A 13,677-nucleotide genomic window follows, 5' to 3' on the forward strand; every position below is an offset into this window, starting at 1 on the left:
GATCTTGGGTGTTTCAAGCTGAATAGGCTGTGAGGGCCAATTATCTCATTCGTCAGATTTGGTAGAGAAGGGATTGTTCTGTTGATCAGATCCCCTTAAGTATCAAGCAACCAATGAGAAAATTGGCCCTGGGAGTGGCATGATGACGCAGCTTTCAATTTCAGAACTGCGCGACGGGGTGGGAACTGAGACGGATGTTCAAGAAGCCTACCCAGTAAGATATTTGGCCCTCTAGAGGCCTAAAGAGGTCTTTCCAATCAAGTATTTGGCCCTCTAAAAGGTTTGCCCCGCGATGGTCGTGATGAGGCTGACAAACTTGGCAAGTACATTCAAAGAAACTCTAGTCCATTCATAAAAATGGCCCTGGTATTTTTGTTATTGCGCGGCTTCTAGGATGCATTATGGAGGACAGTTGTCAAAATAAGTCCAATGGAAGAAATGGCCCTGGAGACTGACATTGCACCGTCCTCTACGATATTTGAATGACAATTGCTCGTTGATAGAGCCAAAGAGATAGAAGCAAGATGTACATAAAAGACAGGACTTACTACACAGAAGCTTAGCTGTCTTGCTAGATCATCTTTTGAACTCAGGCCTCCGCACTTACAATCATATTCATATTCCGTTCGAGATTTATAAGCGCGATTATGGACACCAACAACAAAGGTTCAGTGTCTCAAAACAAAATCTCTCCAAACTCATCTACCCAGAATAATTCATTCTGTGTTAGCCAAGAACAAGGTGAGAAAATATATCGTTATGATATATTATTGCTCACATGAATGACTAGATACAACTTCACCGTTCTCAAGATGGGTCAACGAAAGCACAAAGGATGGGCCGTGGCATGGATTCACTGTCCTTACAGCAGAGAAGCAGCGTGGTAACTCCGCCGCCGATAGGTCTGATGTATGGAGTACTCAAGCTGAAGCCGGGTCTGTTAAAGAGAAATGAGAAGTGTGGAACCCTCCAGAGCCTTTTCAGGTTATTGGCTGGAGCAAGTGTAGTGGTATTAATACAAGAAGTCTCCAGTTCCAATTCAAAGACCTATTTCTTACTTATGCTGACCCGGATCCTTTGTGGCGAACATCTGTCAGCAAATAAGCTTGATTCTGACGTTCGATCTGCAGCGGGAAAGTGACCACAAAAATAACTAATCTGCGGCGTCTTTCCTATTAGAGACAGCTTCGGGCAGCTTCGGAAAGCGAAATTGTGCCGTCGGAAACTCCGGACCATAAGCACAACGTGGAAGGATTAATAAAGAGGACTTAAATACACGCAAAGAAGAGGAATTTAGAAGACAATAAAAGACCAAAGTCCCGCGCCAACTAAACAACATTAATCAATCTAATCTGTCATCCTTCAAAACCATAACAGCAAAACCACATTGTCCTACTACACTCATCTTCACAAAATGTCAGAACACGCCATCTTATCAACAGGTCTAAAAGCCTTCTCAATCTTCTCCATGGCCACAGGAACAGCCGATGTAATCGGCGGCCATAAACTGCTCATCCCAGCCTCCGAAAGAGCATTACTTCCAAAACCTACACTTCAATTACTGGACAACCAACTTCGCTTCCTCGGCGCAACATGGGGTGGATATGGCGCGGTGTTGTGGTGGATTAGTAACGATCTTCAGACCAGACAGGCTCCTTTGGCTATTCTTGGTATTGCTATGTTTCTGGCTGGTATTGGGAGGAGTATTTCCGGGCTGAGTGTGGGTTGGGGGGCTACATGGTTGAAAGTTGCGGCGGGGGTTGAGCTTGTTGTTCCGACTTTGATTTATTTGTTTGGATTTTAGGAATACCTCATGATGGCTGGACGACTTAGAATCATACTCGACCGGAACTTTGAGCGGCTCTTCCGTACTTCGACTACATCCAGGGTCTTGTCTGAAGATTGATGATATTTCTTATGGGTTTCTATCTTACTACTCTCTCAACTCAGTAGCAAAACATACATCTTTATAGAGTTATAAACCATTCCCAACTCTCTCACTTGTATTAGATAGAGCTCGTACTGAGATTAACAACTATCAACGTTTCAAACGATAGATAGGTACCACATCTCTCGACCTGGGCCAAGCTCAACATTAGGATGTCTGAAGATAATTCCAAGTAACCGGAATCATCCCCAAGTCAATGCTCGAAACAGTCTGGAAAGCCCCATACGACAAGTCCAGCCAATTCTCATCAGGACCACCCTTGGTCGAACCCGCAACAATCACATCAACCGTCCTCCCCGCAGTCGTAGTAACACGAATCTGCTTTCCACAAAGACTAGTATCGAACCGACGCTCATCAAGAGCTACCACATAATCACTCTTTGTGTACGAGACGCCGCATTGGCTGGTTTGGTCGCCTGGATAGTAGTATGAAGCATAACCCTTGAAGCTGGTGGTTGTCTCTTGGGTGGGAGTTGATGGTTGGATGGTGTTTGCATTGGGCTTTACCACTGGAGCGGGCTTTGGGTTTGGGTTCTTGACTACCGGGTCGGGCTTTACTTCGGGGACTGGTTCGGGTTCGGGTTTTGCTGGGAGAAAGGGTCCTTCCTTGACGACCGGTTTTGTGTAGATTTTCTGTGGTGCTCTGATATTGAGAGCGTTGCCATTAGAAGAGGCAGCCAGGACGTCAGGCCTGACGGCGAGGGCCATGGTAATAGCAGAGACTTTAGAGAAATGCATTTCGAATAGCTGGTGATAGACAAAGAATTTGAGGAATTGCGCCTCTTACCTGGGAAGTCAGTGTATTATAGACGTTCCAAGTCATCAAATTCCTTATTCCCTGTTAATCACGACTACCAAAAAACTACTGTTTTAAGCCTGGCTGGTTGTTCAGGCGATCGATCATTTCAGAGGCTAAAATAAGCCGCTTCATCTTAATTGCCAGCTTGCCCCTGCGCGATCTGGATGCCACCAAATCGGAGCATCTAAGGCTGAAATTCCAACCCCCAGTCACATGGTAGTTGTACGCCCAATGGAGACCAACACTGGTTGCAATAGCCTAGTCAGACAAAGGCCAGCTTGAAAACGTGCCACGAACTACGATTTTGGTTAGAGTTTGTTTTGAGAATAGCTGAGTATGCAACTTATAATAGACAATAGAAATTGGCTACACCGCCCTGAACTCAAGGCCAAAGAAGCTGAAAGAAGCTTGAATAAAGAAAAAAACATCAAGGATTAATAATCATACTACACGTACGTTCAAGACATGACAAAGATGCAAGGTCAAAAGAACAACAGTTGATATCAATTGCGAACTACCTAAACACGCTTCTGTTCAAACAGTAGAATCTCCTAGTAAGTGTAATGGAACCTCGGGTTATGCTCTCCCAGCTCCTCAGCCTCCTCCTCAGTCAATCCCTGGATTCTCCAATCCTCCTTACCCTCATCCTTCCTCTTGTTCTGTCTTCTGAACCAAGCCCAGAATGCAAGATAGATGAATGAAGACATGGCTACCAAAGCCATAGAAACGGCATGACCCTTGACGAAACGAGGTCCTTCGTGTGTTTTGTACAACTGAATCATGTTAGTTAGTTGTGTTTCCGTAAAGTAGGGGACTGACTTACAAATGGAGCGGGAATTCCTGCAGAGTTACCAATAGTAAGCTGCAATCCTGTCGCAACAGTCCTCTTTCCATATCGAGGATTGTTACTAGGAAGCCAAGCAAGAGGCAATCCGACAATAACATATAATCCCATCGCAGCAAGGAAACATCCAAAGTATCGAACCCCAGAAGGCGCGGTACTAACAAGGATAGCATATCCAATAGCACAAACAAACCCAAGTCCAACGGTAAACACAGCTCTCCTCTGCGTTCTATCTGACCACCACGCCACGACGATATACGTAATAGCACCCATCGCATAACAAGGGATTGTCAACGCCTGAACCTGCGCATTATTCCAATCTCCCAGACCTCGAATAATCGTAGGCAAAAAGGTGCTGTATCCATAAAGAATAGTATCACCACCGAATTGTCCAATGCAGAAAAGCCAGATCTTCCAGTCTTTTAGACCAGCGTAAACATCCTCTTTATGCATCTCGGTAGACGACTTCGTGTGGCCGACTTGACGACGCATGCGCGCGTCGATGAGTTCGCGTTCGGAAATGGTCAGGTAGTGTGCTGTGTCGGGGGAGTCGGCGAGCCAGAACCATACTGCTATGCCGAGGATGAAGGTTGGGATGCCTTCGATTATGATGATCCAGCGCCAGCCGCGAAGACCTGCTACGCCGTCCATGTGGCCGATGCCGTAGGCTAGTAAACCGCCGAGGGAGCCTGCTATGGCGGCGCTGACGAAGAGATAGCCGATTCGAAGGGCGTATTCTTTCTTGGTGTAGAACACTGGACATGTTAGTTTTTGATGAGATTGAGGAGGTGGGAGAATTACTGGTGAGGTAGATTGCGAGACCGGGGAAAAGACCGCCTTCAAGAGCACCGAGGATAACACGGCAGGCGATGAGACCCTTGAAATCTTGGACGATACCGGTGAGAGTGGCGACGATGCCCCATGAAGTAGTGATGAAAGCAATCCATCGTGAAGGTGTGAATTTCTTGATAACCAGGTTCGACGGCAGTTCGCTTGCGATATATGTAACGAATCTACTCTCATTAGTCAAGCCCTTTTGCGATTCATCATATTCAGCTTACAAGACTGAGACCGCAAGTTGATACTGGAAAACCACACATTAGCCCAGCTCATACTACGAGTGGTGTTGAAGACATACCTGATCACCCTCCAACCCAAGATCCTCCTCCATACCATAAAGTCTCGCATTTCCAATATTAACACGATCCAGAAAACTCAGTAGGTAAAGCAACATGACAGGCGGAACAATCCACATGTCCAATTTTCTGAGAAGAGCCTTTTCGGCTACTGGATCGATGTAGACGTCATACTGGCCTGTGCCGCGTTGTTCTTCAATTTCCTTGTCGGGAAGGATATCCGTTGGTTTGGAAGTCATGGCGAACCCTCTACACTGAGACTCTTCACTACTTGTGGATATGAGAAGAGAGAGAAGATGGATGAAAAGTCGGAAGAAGGGTCGCAGTCTCCCATTTAAGGATCATGCATCTATCTTATCTCCGCACTACCCCAGATGCACATAATTATTGGGTAAGACCCCAGGATTTGGAGATATCGCTAGCAGGGATCGGCTAACCATTTTCCTAGGATGGATCGGCTTGTGAGGGGTTTTACCGTTTGTGCATGAGTCGTGGACTCGGCAAGTTGAGAGTTGCCGGGTTGGATCGTCATGATTAGAACATTATTGGACAATATCATCAATGCCGGTAATATTGCCGGTCATGTTGGGAATAACTCGGCTACAAGAATTACCGGATGGATGGACTTGTAATTTAGCTTGGGATAAGACTTTGACTCAATCATGTGCTCAGCAGTAATTGAAGCCGAGTATGGTTCAATTCTCCAACTCTTCGCTGTGGCGTCAATTAACGGTATGTAACGGGATTCGTTAACTGTGGAGAAGATAAGTTGAGACCGATATCTCTCCGATCGGATAAGAAAATACCATGTAATCTCGTGATATCGCTTAGCGAGTCATTACAACCTCGGTGGATAAGAGTTACATCGAACGGTAAAATGTTCCTTGCCGTAGTGAATCGCTATCGGCAGACAAGTCGATCAGATACGACAACCTCTTGGCTCAATTGCAATTTGTAGAGTTACCTGAACAAAAACTGCTCTTCAATCTCAGAAGCAAACTCCTTCAAAGTCCCATCCTCAGAAAAAAGCACATCCAACCACTGAACCTGATTCCCATCCAAAAAGCTCCCTATAAGCGGATTTCCCAGAATATCCACGTTCTCATAATCTATAATACCTGCATCGTTTAATCCCGAGCCATCCATGCTCATCGGTGTTTGAAAAGCGCTGTTCTCGGTGATGTTTTGTTGATTTTCTGTGACCGGAGGTATCCCATCCAATCTCCCCGTAGCTCGTAACGTGGACACTCGCGTTTGTATGTGAGATAACCTCTCACAAAAGTCCACAGCAGGAATATTCCCATCATTCTTTAGAGATCTCAACACACTTAGTAACGTCTCTAAATGATCAGAATTCACAGCCGTGGGCTTCATTACAGCCGACATAATCAAAATCATAGCCGCAGAAAAGATATGATGAGCATCCCAATATCCAAACGTAGCAATACTACCATCCAGAAACAAGCCCTCCACAATCCTCGAAGAAGCCTGCGCGGCATTGACGCAGCTTTCTGCAAGAGCTAATGTGATGGAGGAGACGTTTTGACGAGGTTTGGAGGCTGGGGTTAGTTGGAATTGTGTTTTGAAGAGGTGTAGCAGGACCGGGCGTGTGGTTTGGATTATGCATTGGTTGTAGGCTAGATGAAGACTTGCGACGGGGCGCGGTGTGCCGCGTTCTTTGACGCGCATGTCGGGACGGAGATCGTCATGCCAGGCGCGGAGTTGTTTGAGGATGCCGTGGACTTGATGAATGTAAAGACCGTTTGTTGCTTTGGGAATACCATAAATATGTGTCACTAACCAGTCAGCAATCCCCCTTTACCCACAGATACCAACTCACAAATATTTCCAATAATCCTCGCCAACTTGATATTCGTAATAAGGTTCTGCGGATCAAGAAACTCGGCCATCTCTTCTCTTGTCAAGCCTTCTTGACTTGGCATTTCGACATCTATATCTTCGTCTCGGACTGTAATAGGTTGACCGAGTTTCGATGCGGAGAAACGATCAAAGAAGTATAATACCCACCATGTTCGTCTTCGACTTTCGCGTTCGACTGGCGTGAGGGTTGTATGTCGTGATGCTGATCTGTGCATGCCGAGACTTTGAGCGATACGCATTGCGATGCCGCTGTAACAGTACGCTGTTCTTATCCGACCAAGGACATTTGAAGCCCAGGCCTATCAAACTGTTAGTGACCAACTTCCATGAAAGAGTACATGTACCCACCAACAGTGTCAGAACTTCCACCTGCATCAAAGAAGGCTCCTCATAATAATCCTGATTCTCCTGCAACAATCCCACAGCCCTGACATAATAATTCGTCCCTGGCACGCGATTATTATCCCCCACACCCCTCCGATGTGTATAAATCTCTCCCAACGCCATAAGCGCATAAAACTTGCACAACCATAGCGAACTCGGCACCATCTCCCGTCTATACACTGCATCAATCTCCTTCATGAACGTCACCTCCAGGAACAAAGGATGATAATTCCCGATGAAGCGTCTTGCTACATTGAGTAGTAATTTTACGTGCATGCGCTCAGGGAACTCAGGAATGGCAAGACGGTCGTAGGTGTTGAGTTTGAGATAGTTTGATAGACCGGCTGTGGAGGGTGTGTATGTGTCGTCGAGACATGACAGGAGCCGATTGCTGAAAGCAGCGCAGGAAGCTTCGCCTATGAAGCCTGGTTCAGAGGAGCGTTCTTGAATGGGCTTTTCGGGTTGGCGGTCGAAGAGGGGATTGAAGAGGTTACTTTCTTCTTTTGAGAGAGATGGCGGTGAGTCATCTTGGACATTGTTGAAGGGAGTTGGTTCTGGTGTTTGGTTATGTGTTGAGATGGCTTGAAGCTTGCGACTATCTTCTTCGAGTTTCTTGAGATAACTAAGAACATCAGCACAGGCTCACGATATTCTTGAGGTGCTATACCTTTCAGAAACGGGGATCTTGCGTTCCTTGTTCGCAGGAAATTCACACTCATCAGCCCTTCCAGTAGAATTACATGACTGACAAGGTTTGTCTCCCGAACACTTGATTTTCTGTGAGTGACACCTATGACAACTATTCACAATCAGACATTATCCACAGAAAGAACAAGGGCATCTCACGCAGCCAAAAGTCTTCTTGGTCGTCTCGTGCTCATTTTGCAGGATACCGATCAGTTGGTAAATCATTGAGTAATGGAAATGATTCCAACGTCTGGGGATATGCGGGTCCGGGGTAAATGACCGGCTTGAGATGCGATTGTTTCCGTTGGTGATGCCGAGTGGAGATGTGGTCGGTAAGTGAAAAGTTGCCGGTCGAGATAACTCGGCTTGACTAAAGTTGCCGATGAGTAAGCACTCTCTGAACCAATACTCAGCCTCCACCATCGCCGACAGTGAATCCACTCACTTACACGGGGAAGATCTACCCCAGACTCTTTAATATAATATATCTTCAAACCACAGACCAAATACTCATCATTCATTCTCATTCACTCTCCAATACCCCATTCCCTATCTCTTTATACCCTTCTTCACAATGTCATCCCAAGGCATCCGCATCGCCATCGACAGAGGTGGCACCTTCACAGACGCATGGGCCGAAATCCCCGGCCGAGACGAACATCTCGTCTTCAAAATCCTCTCCGTCTGTCCAGATGAATACGCCGACGCCCCCACAGAATGTATCCGTCAAATTCTAGAAAATGCTCTAGAAAAGACAATACCGAAGGGTTCACTGCTAGACCTTGAACCCATTGAGTCTGTCCGCATGGGAACAACAGTCGCTACAAACGCTCTCCTTGAAAGAAAGGGTGATCGCGTAGCTTTCCTAGCGACAAAGGGCTTTAGGGATATTCTTCTTATTGGAAATCAGACACGGCCAGATTTGTTTGATCTTTCGGTTAGAAGGCTTGAGCAGCTTTATGAGACTGTTGTCGAGGTTGATGAGCGTGTTACTATTGAGGGTGCTAGCGAGGCACCGAGCGATGGGGCGATTGATGTTGAGTCTGATGATGCGCTTGTCGTTGGTCAGACGGGCGAGGTCGTTAGGATCATGAAGAAGCCAGATCTTGACGCTGTGCGTATTGATCTTGAGCGACTCAAAGAGCAAGGCTTTAAGAATATTGCTATTGGTCTCATGCACTCTTACACATACCCTGAGCATGAACTACAAGTCACAAAACTCGCTGAAGAAATGGGCTTCAAGGTTTCCGCTTCTTCTGTTCTCCAGTCAATGGCCAAGTACGTTCCTCGAAGTCAATCAGCTGTCGCAGATGCATACCTCACGCCAATGACGATGGCATACCTTGATGGGTTCCGAAAGAACTTCAAGGGTCAATTGGAAGATGAGAGTGCGAACAAGCTTCTCATCTGCCAATCTGACGGTGGTCTGACGAGTTGGTCCAAGTTCACTGGTCTACGAGGTGTTCTTAGTGGTCCTGCTGGAGGCGTCGTCGGTTTGGCGAGGACTTGCTATGATGATGCTGACGGTACACCTGTTCTGGGCTTCGACATGGGTGGTACAAGCACAGACGTCGCTCGATACTCTGGCGCATTGGAGCATATCTTCGAGAGCACTATCGCCGAAGTCACAATTCAAACCCCTCAACTTGACATCAACACAGTCGCAGCAGGCGGTGGTTCAATCCTAGCCTGGGAGAACGGTCTTCTAAAGGTCGGACCCAGCAGCGCTGGCGCCAATCCCGGCCCTGCATGTTATGGTCGAGGAGGTCCTTTGACCGTCACAGACGCCAACTTTCTCCTCGGTCGCATCATTCCTGATTTCTTCCCTCGACGATTAGACCATGAGATCGTTAGGGAAAAGTTCGCTTCCTTGACGGAGACTGTGAACAAGGAGAAAGATGGTGGTGAACCGTTCACGCCTGAGACTTTGGCGCTTGGATTCCTTGCTATTGCGAATGCGACTATGACGCGACCTATTCGAACGTTGAGTGAAGGCCGTGGATATGGTGCTTCGAGTCATAATCTTGGTTCATTCGGTGGTGCAGGTGGTCAGCATGCTGTCTTTATTGCTCGCGATTTGGGTATCAAGCGGGCTATTATTCCTTGCTACTCCAGTATTCTCTCTGCTTATGGTATGGCTCTTGCGGATGTTGTGGTTGAGAACCAAGAACCCTCCGCCATCACATTCTCCGAACAAGTCGTCCCCGAGATCAAGGCCCGCCTAGAGTCTCTCTCCTCCAAGGGCTCGCAAGGTCTTGTAGCTCAGGGCTTCGACGCTGCGTCTACCGAGCACGAATACTTCCTCAATATGCGCTACCAAGGCAGCGATACCTCCCTCATGATCTCCGTATCAGAGAACGTCAGCGATGCAGGCGTCGCTTTCACACAGCGCCATACCCAAGAATTCGGCTTCTCCCAATCAAGGAATATTCTCATCGATGACGTCCGTGTTCGAAGTGTCGGCAAGTCCCGCGTTCTCAACATCTCGAGTCCGTTCGAGGAATTGAAGAAGTACAAGTCCGACGGTCTCACTCCTGTTCCTACTCCTATCTTCACTCGCAAGATCTTCTTTGAGAACCATGGCTGGACGGAAACTCCTGTTTATGAACTCAAGTCCATGAGTCCTGGTGTTCACATCACTGGTCCTGCTATGATCATCGATAAGACGCAGACCATCGTGGTAGACCATCTCAGCAAGGGTGTTATCCTTCCCGAGCATGTCATTCTTGAGGTTGACAAGGCTGAGAAGCAGAATGTCGCTACTGAGACTGTCGATCCTGTTACGCTTAGTGTCTTTGGTCATCGTTTCATGACTGTTGCCGAACAAATGGGTCATACAATGGAAAAAACTTCCATCTCTGTCAACATCAAGGAACGACTCGACTACTCCTGCGCAATCTTCTCCGCTGACGGCGGCCTAGTCGCCAACGCCCCTCACGTACCCAGCCATTTAGGTTCCATGAGCACAGCAATCGCCTACCAAGCTCAGCGTTACAAGGCTGGCGAATTGAAGCCAGGCGATGTAATCATCAGCAACCATCCCCAAGCAGGCGGCACTCATCTTCCCGACATCACCACCATCACTCCTGTCTTCGACGATGAAGAAAACCCCAAGGAGATCATATTCTTCGTCGCCAACCGTGGTCATCACGCTGACATTGGCGGTATCGTTCCTGGCTCTATGCCTCCCAACTCCACAGAGCTCTGGCAAGAAGGCGCCGCTATTGAATCCTTTAAGATGATCGACCAAGGCGTCTTCGACGAAGCAGGTCTCATCAAGCATCTATACGACGAACCTGCCTCGTTCCCTGGATGCAGCGGTACACGAACTCTTACCGAGAACATCGCTGATCTCAAGGCTGCGGTGGCATCGAACCAGAAGGGTATCGAATTGATTAGATCTCTTATCAAGGAGTTTACATGGCCTGTTGTGCAGTTGTATATGCATGCTATCCAGGATAATGCCGCACAGTCTGTACGCGATTTGTTGAAGCAGTTTGCTGCCAAGTATGAGGGTGGTGTGCTTGAAGCGACGGAGTATAATGATGATGGTATTCCATTCAAGTTGAAGGTTACGATTGATAAGGAGACTGGCGAGGCGGTATTTGACTTTACGGGAACTGGACCTGAGCATTCTGGTAATTTGAATGCTCCTCCTACTTGTTCATACTCTGTCATCATGGTAAGTCACCCACATTATTCGAGGTCTATTCAAAGCTAACATGCACAGTACTGCCTCCGATCTATGATCAGCACAGACATCCCCCTCAACCAAGGCTGTCTCAAACCAATCAAAGTCATCTGCCCAGACAACACCATCCTCTCTCCCTCCCCCACAGCCGCAACCGTAGGCTGCACAACCGAAACGTCCCAAAAGGTAGCCGATCTTGTCCTACGCGCCTTCAACGCAGCAGCCGCATCACAAGGAACCATGAACAACCTCAGTTTTGGCTGCGGCGGTACAGATCCTGTTACTGGCGAAGTAACCAAGGGTTTTGGCTACTACGAGACTATTTGTGGAGGAGCAGGTGCTGGATTGGGGTGGAATGGTGCAAGTGCAGTACACACACACATGACCAACACACGAATCACTGATCCTGAGATCCTGGAGAAGCGATATCCCGTTATTCTGCATGAATTCTCCATCCGTGCAAACTCGGGCGGTGACGGAAAATGGCGCGGAGGAAACGGCTGCATTCGAGAAATGGAATTCCGCATGCCCCTCCAAGTCTCCGTCCTAACCGACCGACGCGTCACAGCACCGTACGGACTCGAAGGTGGAGGTGAAGGACAGCGTGGACAGAATATTTGGGTGAGGAAAGATCCTGTTACGGGGACGACGAGACAAGTTTCGCTAGGACCGAGAAAGACGTCGCATTTTGGAGTGGGTGATCGGGTTATCATTATGACGCCTGGTGGTGGAGGTTATGGACGCGTTGGAGATGAGGATGTCGTTGATGTTAAGGAGAGGGATGGAAGGTCGTTTTTGACGAATGGGAGTTTGGGGGTTAGACATAGTATTGCTACTGGGAATTAAATAGGCGTTGGTATGTAATTGTATTATTTTTTATATGACTTTATATCAAGACTGGTCATTTGAAGATCTGTAAGAGGCGTCAAGCAAAAAAGGTGTCAGTGGAAGTCAGAGTGTCGCTACTCTGAGCGAAACAGTTCAATATGCCATTGATACGTCAGGTTTGGCCCTCACGAGGGGAAGAATAGATTCAGAACGTGATAATTATACAGTCATATCTATACAAACGAAATCTATAAGAACAGTATTACCACTCCATGCCGTCCAAGCCGACATGCAGCACTTCAAGCCCCCTTCCCTAAGAGAATTTATGTATCTGACTCTTCTTAAACCCAAGCTCCCCCAAAATCCCTGTTCCTCGTCCCCATCCTCCGACAAGCGCATCCTCCATTCCCTTAGGTCCACAAACAAAGACCTTGCCCTCCCGTTCCTCACCCAACACCTCCTTCAAAAACTCCCCATCAACCCTCCCCCTTCTTAGCCCCGAACCTTCCTCAGTTTTACTGACCGTATACTTAACCTTAAACCTGTCCGGAAACTCTTTCGCAATCCCATCAAGTTCCTTCCTCAGGAGTACATCCTCATCCGAGTTGGCCCCAAATACAAGCGTCATGTTTGTCTTATCTTCTGGGTTACGCAGAATGCCTTGGATGAGTTGGAATATAGGTGTTATACCACATCCACCTGCTATGAGGGTTATTTGTGGGAAGGCGTTGGGTTTCCAGGCGTAGTCTGTTTTGCTTGCTAGGAAGAAGAGTGTGTCGCCGGGTTGGAGAGAGTGGAGATATGTGCTGCCTTTTCCGTTGGGGTATTTCTTGACGAGGAGGTCCATGTAGCCTGGTTCGTCTGGGGATGTTAGTAATTAAAAGTGATAGTGAGCGGGAGACGTACCAGCTGGGGAGATGGGACTGTAAGGTCTCGGCGTAGGTAACCATGATCCTTCAGGCCAAGTAAATGTCAAAATAGCCGCTACCACAAGTCAGCACTCCAGTCCCAACCCCAAAAAACGCTCACATAACGTACAAGATAGAGGAAGTCCAGTGATATCCGTCTCCCGAGGCAGTTTGAACCGTAACCTCTTCGTATCAGGAGACTCGTACTCCGAACTATGCAACGGTAACTTCACCGAAGCGAATCCTCCCTTGAAGATCTTTTGAGGGGTATTTGACTCTGCAGATGCTGTGCTGAACATCATCTTTGATAAGACACCAACGCCAATTGCGCTAGCTGTTATGGTTGCGATGAGAGGCGCTGGACGGGAGAGGGAGAGACGAAGGGCCATCATGTAAGTCGTCTGAGTAACTTTGCAGAGAAGTGATGGTATTTTATTAAGGGATTATCCGGGTATGTATCTGTCTTATATATGCCATTCCTTCGTTATTACGATCGTATGTTTTCGTTCCTTCCAGTGGTTTTTCGCATCGGTCTCCGGACAGCGGCTTCGGTATTGTTAAAATGTCCGTC

At 47.5% G+C, this 13,677-nt stretch overlaps 6 protein-coding genes across 6 annotated transcripts; 2 read left to right on the forward strand and 4 right to left on the reverse strand.

Moving 5' to 3' along the window:
• Positions 1-1,162: 1,162 nt before the first annotated feature.
• Positions 1,163-2,059, forward strand: B0J16DRAFT_343721 (uncharacterized protein). The gene has a single exon (XM_046128094.1). It carries the CDS (start codon positions 1,415-1,417, stop codon positions 1,802-1,804), a length of 390 nt encoding a protein of 129 aa, XP_045980888.1. The 5' UTR covers positions 1,163-1,414; the 3' UTR covers positions 1,805-2,059.
• A 36-nt stretch (positions 2,060-2,095) lies between these two features.
• Positions 2,096-2,686, reverse strand: B0J16DRAFT_321236 (uncharacterized protein; the record flags this gene model as incomplete). Its single annotated transcript, XM_046125629.1, has 1 exon — positions 2,096-2,686. The coding sequence occupies one exon, from the start codon at positions 2,684-2,686 to the stop codon at positions 2,096-2,098; it is 591 nt and encodes a 196-aa protein (XP_045980889.1).
• Positions 2,687-3,229: 543 nt separating this feature from the next.
• Positions 3,230-5,123, reverse strand: B0J16DRAFT_288526 (major facilitator superfamily domain-containing protein). The gene is made up of 5 exons (XM_046124186.1): positions 4,730-5,123; positions 4,653-4,675; positions 4,393-4,604; positions 3,571-4,346; positions 3,230-3,520 (listed from the first exon to the last, which is right to left on the reverse strand). Exons 1-5 carry the CDS (start codon positions 4,964-4,966, stop codon positions 3,299-3,301), a joined length of 1,470 nt encoding a protein of 489 aa, XP_045980890.1. The 5' UTR covers positions 4,967-5,123; the 3' UTR covers positions 3,230-3,298.
• Positions 5,124-5,636: 513 nt separating this feature from the next.
• On the reverse strand, positions 5,637-7,944 carry B0J16DRAFT_306249 (fungal-specific transcription factor domain-containing protein). Its single transcript, XM_046124787.1, has 5 exons — positions 7,839-7,944; positions 7,660-7,791; positions 6,957-7,614; positions 6,568-6,907; positions 5,637-6,523 (listed from the first exon to the last, which is right to left on the reverse strand). The coding sequence occupies exons 1-5, from the start codon at positions 7,871-7,873 to the stop codon at positions 5,688-5,690; spliced, it is 2,001 nt and encodes a 666-aa protein (XP_045980891.1). The 5' UTR covers positions 7,874-7,944; the 3' UTR covers positions 5,637-5,687.
• Positions 7,945-8,143: 199 nt separating this feature from the next.
• On the forward strand, positions 8,144-12,390 carry B0J16DRAFT_415660 (Hydantoinase B/oxoprolinase-domain-containing protein). The gene is made up of 2 exons (XM_046133539.1): positions 8,144-11,361; positions 11,410-12,390. The coding sequence occupies exons 1-2, from the start codon at positions 8,254-8,256 to the stop codon at positions 12,214-12,216; spliced, it is 3,915 nt and encodes a 1,304-aa protein (XP_045980892.1). The 5' UTR covers positions 8,144-8,253; the 3' UTR covers positions 12,217-12,390.
• A 34-nt stretch (positions 12,391-12,424) lies between these two features.
• B0J16DRAFT_343726 (uncharacterized protein) lies at positions 12,425-13,601 on the reverse strand. Its single transcript, XM_046128095.1, has 3 exons — positions 13,237-13,601; positions 13,105-13,182; positions 12,425-13,059 (listed from the first exon to the last, which is right to left on the reverse strand). Exons 1-3 carry the CDS (start codon positions 13,496-13,498, stop codon positions 12,512-12,514), a joined length of 888 nt encoding a protein of 295 aa, XP_045980893.1. The 5' UTR covers positions 13,499-13,601; the 3' UTR covers positions 12,425-12,511.
• Positions 13,602-13,677: the final 76 nt, after the last annotated feature.

Source organism: Fusarium flagelliforme (assembly GCF_020744385.1).
Source record: "Fusarium flagelliforme strain FIESC 12 MPI-CAGE-AA-0113 chromosome Unknown B0J16scaffold_5, whole genome shotgun sequence".
In the NCBI taxonomy this organism is placed as follows: Eukaryota; Fungi; Ascomycota; class Sordariomycetes; order Hypocreales; family Nectriaceae; genus Fusarium; species Fusarium flagelliforme.

What these genes read in the sequence shown, in the direction of transcription:
- B0J16DRAFT_288526 (XM_046124186.1), bottom strand. Translation starts at nt 4,966, where the DNA reads ATGACTTCCAAACCAACGGATATCCTTCCCGACAAGGAAATTGAAGAA. An exon ending in TTGGGTTGGAGGGTGATCAG is followed by an intron (nt 4,676 to 4,729) that starts GTATGTCTTCAA and finishes GTGGTTTTCCAG; the next exon opens with TATCAACTTGCGGTCTCAGT. An exon ending in CAACTTGCGGTCTCAGTCTT is followed by an intron (nt 4,605 to 4,652) that starts GTAAGCTGAATA and finishes TAATGAGAGTAG; the next exon opens with ATTCGTTACATATATCGCAA.
- B0J16DRAFT_415660 (XM_046133539.1), top strand. Translation starts at nt 8,254, where the DNA reads ATGTCATCCCAAGGCATCCGCATCGCCATCGACAGAGGTGGCACCTTC. An exon ending in GTTCATACTCTGTCATCATG is followed by an intron (nt 11,362 to 11,409) that starts GTAAGTCACCCA and finishes TAACATGCACAG; the next exon opens with TACTGCCTCCGATCTATGAT.
- B0J16DRAFT_306249 (XM_046124787.1), bottom strand. Translation starts at nt 7,873, where the DNA reads ATGAGCACGAGACGACCAAGAAGACTTTTGGCTGC. An exon ending in CCAAGAAGACTTTTGGCTGC is followed by an intron (nt 7,792 to 7,838) that starts GTGAGATGCCCT and finishes GATTGTGAATAG; the next exon opens with TTGTCATAGGTGTCACTCAC. An exon ending in GAGGATTATTGGAAATATTT is followed by an intron (nt 6,524 to 6,567) that starts GTGAGTTGGTAT and finishes CTGACTGGTTAG; the next exon opens with TGACACATATTTATGGTATT.
- B0J16DRAFT_343726 (XM_046128095.1), bottom strand. Translation starts at nt 13,498, where the DNA reads ATGATGGCCCTTCGTCTCTCCCTCTCCCGTCCAGCGCCTCTCATCGCA. An exon ending in CACTGGACTTCCTCTATCTT is followed by an intron (nt 13,183 to 13,236) that starts GTACGTTATGTG and finishes GACTTGTGGTAG; the next exon opens with CGGCTATTTTGACATTTACT. An exon ending in CAGTCCCATCTCCCCAGCTG is followed by an intron (nt 13,060 to 13,104) that starts GTACGTCTCCCG and finishes TAACATCCCCAG; the next exon opens with ACGAACCAGGCTACATGGAC.
- B0J16DRAFT_343721 (XM_046128094.1), top strand. Translation starts at nt 1,415, where the DNA reads ATGTCAGAACACGCCATCTTATCAACAGGTCTAAAAGCCTTCTCAATC.